General features: G+C 44.0%; 1 protein-coding gene across 2 annotated transcripts; it reads right to left on the reverse strand.

Annotated features, from left to right (window-relative positions):
- Window positions 1-353: 353 nt before the first annotated feature.
- Window positions 354-2,120, reverse strand: LOC123182646 (non-symbiotic hemoglobin). 2 transcript variants are annotated; one of them, XM_044595289.1, is made up of 2 exons: window positions 1,817-2,120; window positions 354-888 (listed from the first exon to the last, which is right to left on the reverse strand). In XM_044595289.1, the coding sequence occupies exons 1-2, from the start codon at window positions 2,032-2,034 to the stop codon at window positions 507-509; spliced, it is 600 nt and encodes a 199-aa protein (XP_044451224.1). In that variant the 5' UTR covers window positions 2,035-2,120; the 3' UTR covers window positions 354-506. The 2 variants fall into 2 exon arrangements, with proteins under 2 accessions (XP_044451224.1, XP_044451225.1); XM_044595290.1 differs by lacking the exon at window positions 1,817-2,120 and adding an exon at window positions 982-1,352.
- Window positions 2,121-5,821: the final 3,701 nt, after the last annotated feature.

Consider the following 5,821-nt stretch of genomic DNA (forward strand, 5'->3'; position numbering starts at 1 on the left):
GACGCCGTCCAGGGAGAAACCTTTCTCCCCGGACAAATCTTTGTGTTCGGCGGCTTCGTACTGCGGGCTAACTCGCTTGGCCGTCTGGAGCAGATCGATAGCTACGCCCCTGGCCACCAGGTCAGATTTGGAAGCCTAAACTACCTCGCGTATATCCGCGGAGACTTGATCTTCAATGGATTCGAGACCGCGACAGTTGCTTCCCTGTGCTCCGATGAACACGAGGAGGCTGCGGTCTAATTCTTTTTACATATGGACCTTCTGTTGGAGCAGCGTTTTTTGCCCGAGACGGTTCAAAGGTTAAGTATTTTTACATTTGTACCGTCTATTGGAAATGCTCTTAGAGTATGAAATAAACCGAAGGAATTAATATATTGATAATCGGGATTATATAAAACAGTGATTTTTTTGGCTGCCTCACTTGTCGTTATGGCAGCGCTTACGGTACAGCACACACATGACATATCACAACAGAGAGCTCATGAAAGCAGAGTCCATGCGTGCCATCAAGCCGCCGCAGCAAGCTTCATCTCCTCCTTGATGGCGGCGGCGAGCTGGTCGTAGGCCTCCTCCCAGGCGGCCTTCATCTCCGGCGTCCACATCTCGGGGACGGCGCCCTCGATGGTGTCCAGCAGCGCCGTCTTCACCACCTCGAAGTGCGCGTCGGCGACGCCGGCCCTGACGTGGGTGGCGCCGAGGCGCCTCAGCGTGGCCTCCCTCACCTTGACGTCGCCGGTCTTGCGCAGCTGCGTGGCCGACTCGCAGGCCATGACGAAGACGGTCACGGCGTGCGCCTTGAGCTTCGGGTGGCTCTCGAGCGGCGCGTCCTCGCCGGCGTCGCGCAGGAACGGGAACATCGGCTTGGCCGCCGGCGCGATCTCGAAGATCCTGAGAAATGCAAGGCGTTAATTGGTCCGGTGAATGACGATCGGACACATGACATGATGCATGACAGCATGAGCAATGCAAGTGAAAGGACACCTGAGGAAGAACTTGAGAGCGATGGATTCGGAGTCCGGCTTCATGGCTTTCCATGAGCGCAGGACCAGCTCCTCCTGCGCCTCGCTGAACGCCATTTGATTCTCTCTGCCTCCGCGTGTTTTCTTAATCTGTCTCGTTTCTTGGTGCGTGTGATCGATCGTGTCTAGAGGTACGAGTTCTGGTGACGGTTTATATAGGCAAGGCTGGGTGGCTCTCTGCTGGCTCGATGTGATACTGATAGTACTATTATTTTGTACTCCTACCAGATAGATGGCCCTTGGGTGCGTGAGCGGGCAGAGACTTCTGACGAAGCAAAAGCCAGCTACGATACGCTGTAGACTTTTGGCCGATCTTCCACGTCTTTGTCCGGATCTCAAAAATCAAATCCGTTTTCCTTTCTTCCACTACTGGTATCCTTCTTTTCGGAGATTCTACGTGGGCCAATTGAACAAAGTTATTTCTCCCTCTGATCAAACAAAAGATTACAGTGCGTCTGTACATGTTTTTCTTTACTTTAGGGTGTCTCAGTCGAACCAAGTCTCAATTAAATGATATAATATATAAAAAATTAAAATCTGAAAAGAATTATTTTGTACGAATCTCCATGCAAATCAAAAGAATATAGCATCCACTGAGACATAACGAAGTACTTAGAAAAACTTTTTTTTAAGCATGCATGAAACGATATATACCCTTTTTTTAAGTTCAGTGAGAAATGTAACCGCACGTGCTCGAGGGACGGATGTGCTCTCTTCGGGCACTGAAACGATATGTACTAGTAGTGGATGGATGCATCAAACGGCAGTACATATATGAACATTTGTGCGTACTGTACCTGAGGAAGAACTTGAGCGCGATGGCGGCGGAGTCCCCCTTCATGGCGTCCCACGCGCTCAGCACCAGCGCCTCCTGCTCCTCGCTGAAGGTGCTCGCCTCCTCCGATGGCATCTCCGTCGTTGCAGCCTGCTCCTCGCTGAATCTGGCCGCCGACACCACTGGCTCCTCCGATGGCCTCTCCATCGTTGCGGCCCGCTCTTCGCCGTTGCTGCTCATGTCTGTCCGGCCGGCAATATGACGTCAGGAAGGGAAGCACACAAGTCGCAAAGTTTCGCCTGCCCTGTCCAGTGGAGGTGCGACGAGACGACATGATCTAGTAGTAGCTAGCTGGGTCGCTAGCGGCCAAGGAGTAGGATGGAGCGACGTTGATCCGTGAAACGTTCACGATCACGTACGGTCACCGTGATGGGCTCCATCCCGGCCGTTAGCGGGAGCGGCAAAGGAAAATCTTCAGCTCCAGCCGGGCAGTGTGGACGCCACAGCCTGTCCCCTAGCACGGATTCGTGATGGGCTGCCCACTTCTCTTTCAGATGATACCCCCTCTGTAAAGTAGTGACCTCAAACGTCTTATGAAAGTCTACAGAGGGAGTAGAAGAGTAACTCTTCATAAAAGGAATATGACATGGACACAAAAACATTACAAAGGGCATATTGTTAGCCATCACCTATTTTGGAACATAAAATCATTGGAATATTTTGCTCCAACCAGGGGCGAAGCTGAAAAATAAATCCTATGGGGTCAGTCCTATAGGTACGGTGACAAAAAAGTTGACAGTTATCAGATCAAATTTATTGAAGAATTTTCAAAAATCCTGGTGTCAGCTGACACGAGTGTCTGTTCTGGAGCTTCGTCCCTGGATCCAACTTGTTGATGCCCTCCTTCATTGCCAGTCTGTTTGCTGCAACATTGACCAACATCATAGTGAGTTAATAGGAAAAAGCATAGCCTACAATGGATTAGAAATATTCTTCTTATATAAAATAATATCATTATGGCGAAGCCAAATGGACCAACACAAAACACTAACACTAACGCCAACATAAAATAGCTGATTTAAGTGCTCACGGGGTCCTATTAAGCCGATTGTCAAATATATGAGGTATAGAGGTACCGATGTTTAAATTAAAAGCCAAGCTAATGAGTAACAAATGAAGGCAAGCGCAATGACAATCAAGAAAAAGGAAGTTGAATGATCTCTTCTTTATTGCAAAATGCACAAAGCTTACTAACATTCTAACTAAACTTGCTAAATTATCTTTATCGAGAACAAATTGAACACAGTAGTTGTGCGAAAACGTATACTACCAAATAAAGAATGCATTGCTAACAAGTACTCAATTGTTGCTTTAGTACCCAAATTTCAATATATCTGATTTCTCAGTTATAGTTACGAGGAATAGAGTCAAGATTGATTAGATAAGGACATGGGATCAAAAAGAACGAATAATATGTTCTGTAAAGGCACCCAACCGCATTCATATCAGACATATATATTTCATGTAAACTTTAAAATGTTCGATTAGATCGCTAAAAGGATGTAAGTATTGGATCAAAGTTTCTTGGATACTCTCGGTTATGTTACCATGCTTTGATAAGCCAACTGGGTTGGCACGTGCTTTTGGTGGAGTTTGTCCTAATTTATTGTTGGTGTTTCTAACTCTTTGGTCCCAATGAGTTTGGGTACCATTTTATTTGTGTTGTTGTTCTAGGAACAATTGGAGATGCATTGGATGCTCGGCTCACTCACAAGGAAGGTGGTGTCACCATGTTCTTATTGGAGTCAAGCTAGGATGCTCAATGAACTACTATCTATTACGTTCAATTGGTTTGTTCTACATCCTTCCAATGATATCTCGGTAACAAGTATCTATTCATGCATTCTTTTCTTGCATTCAACCTTGTGTAGGTTGCATCTTGGCATGATATTCATTCCATCTTGTGATACTTGTTTCCTTTCTCAAAGCATCTCAACGATGATCTCATGTTGCTAGTTGTGATGTCTTTGATGGTTGTATGGTAGGAATTCATTTATATACAATAAGACCATATCTAGCCATGTGCTATGCTTCCAAGCAAATATCTTATTGGTATATCTATGACTTCCTTTTGGATATCTTGTTCCTTCGTGTTGTAACTATTTCGGGTGTACATCCTTCTTTGTAGATATATATCATCATGATTTCGTCTACCTAGAACCTTATACACTTGAGAGAAATTGCATCTCTAGATGATATACTTTCTTTCATGTCCACCTTGTCTTTCTTATGTTATTTCTTTGGTGGCTCTGTGAAAGCTTTTGCCTGAGTGCGCATCTTATCTCGTTGCATCTTGATGCACTCTTGTGTGGTGAAGATTATTTTCCTCATGCTTGTCCTTATGAGGCTTTTGCCATCTTAATTGGTATCCCTTGTCTTGATGAGGCTTTCTTCTTCTATCTTCACCATGGGTTGTCGCAAGCTTTGTTGGTATCTTTTTAGTGAGCTTGTGAACCCATTTGCTAGTTGGGTGTGTGTGGGGAGAACATGTCATGCACCGTGTATCTCATTTATCCAAGACTATGTTGATGCTTAATGCTCATCCTTATTTTAGTCTTCTCGAGTGCTTTTCCATGACTCTCACACATCATTTTGGTTGAGCATATTCTTAAGTTGCCTCTTTTACATGTTGCTCAACCATGTGTTTAGTGCAAGTGCCAGGTTTTGTTTCCTATTTGCTACCTTGCACTTGTTGTAAGTTTCTATTGATTTTGGGGGAGCTATGATCCTATTTTGTGCACTTTGTATCCAAATACAAAAATTCTTATGTGTGCACAAATCATGGGGAGCTCCTCTAGTTTTCTTTAGAACACTCCTTTACTCATATCGTAATATCCTTATTCATGTGGCTCATAGGATCTTCAGTCTAGTTGGTTCAATTGATATCCTTTGTTTGCTTGCTTCAATTGGTATCTTTTGATTGCTTGATTGCTTGTTTCTCTCTTTTTTATGTCTTTGTGGCATATCATTCTTTTGCTATCTTTGTGCCTCAATATAGTTTGTGTTCCTCCAAGTATTTACCTTTGGATATGTGTGTTGCATTCCACTCACTTGTTGAGAAATACGCAATTTATGGAGGACCACAATTTATATTGGCCTTCTAAGCTTTTCGCCCATTTTGGCAATCGATGCCAATGGGGGAGAAGTTTCAGAGAGTTTTGTGGAGAAGTTTAGAGAGTTGTCTCTTCTAGCTTTGGTTTGTTCCTAAGCATACGCATCTCCTACGCATGCATTATTGGTTGTTGCATGGCATGGTGATGCATAATTCCTTATATAAACTCTCTTGAAAGTGATTGTCATCAATTACCAAAATGGGGGAGATTGAAAGGACATGCGGTGCCCCCATGTGTGGTTTTGGTAATTGATGACATTCTCTATGGACTAATGGTTTCATTGAGTTATATTTGAAGAGATTGAAAGGACATGCGGTGCCCCCATGTGAGGTTTTGGTAATTGATGACATTCTCTATGGACTAATGGTTGCATTGAGTTATATTTGAAGGATTTGTCCATAGGCATTTCTTGAAGTCCATGTGTTGGTTTCAAGGAGTTTATGTGTTGACCAATGTTCTATTAAGGAATTATCCAAAGATTGGTCATGTGAGTGTTGAGCTTATTGCAAGCATGTCTTGAAGAAGAAGATTATGTGATCATTCATGTTTACCTTCAATACATCATCCAAATGAAGAGAGTTGGAAAGATTCAAGGTTGATCAAGACTAAGTCAAGAGTGAATCAAGTTGATCAACTCACAAAGCGTAAAAGATGTACCGAGAGGGATCAAGTGATCCCATGGTATGGTAAGCAATGTCCATTGCACTTTGTGTACTAACCCATGGTCTATGTGAGAGTTCTATGTGGGGTTAGGTACGTGTCCATGGGCTTGCGTCAAGAGGAAGATATCATACAACCCATGGAAAGGATGACATCAAGTGGTGATCGTCATCAAGATTGCCGTGTGCAAGTTC

The sequence above is a fragment of the Triticum aestivum genome, chromosome 1D (assembly GCF_018294505.1).
Source record: "Triticum aestivum cultivar Chinese Spring chromosome 1D, IWGSC CS RefSeq v2.1, whole genome shotgun sequence".
Taxonomy (NCBI): domain Eukaryota; kingdom Viridiplantae; phylum Streptophyta; class Magnoliopsida; order Poales; family Poaceae; genus Triticum; species Triticum aestivum.

Coding starts and splice junctions, on each gene's coding strand:
- LOC123182646 (XM_044595289.1), bottom strand. CDS start 2,034: ATGAGCAGCAACGGCGAAGAGCGGGCCGCAACGATGGAGAGGCCATCG. Junction 889..1,816: donor GCGCTCAAGTTCTTCCTCAG/GTACAGTACGCA, acceptor TGCATTTCTCAG/GATCTTCGAGATCGCGCCGG.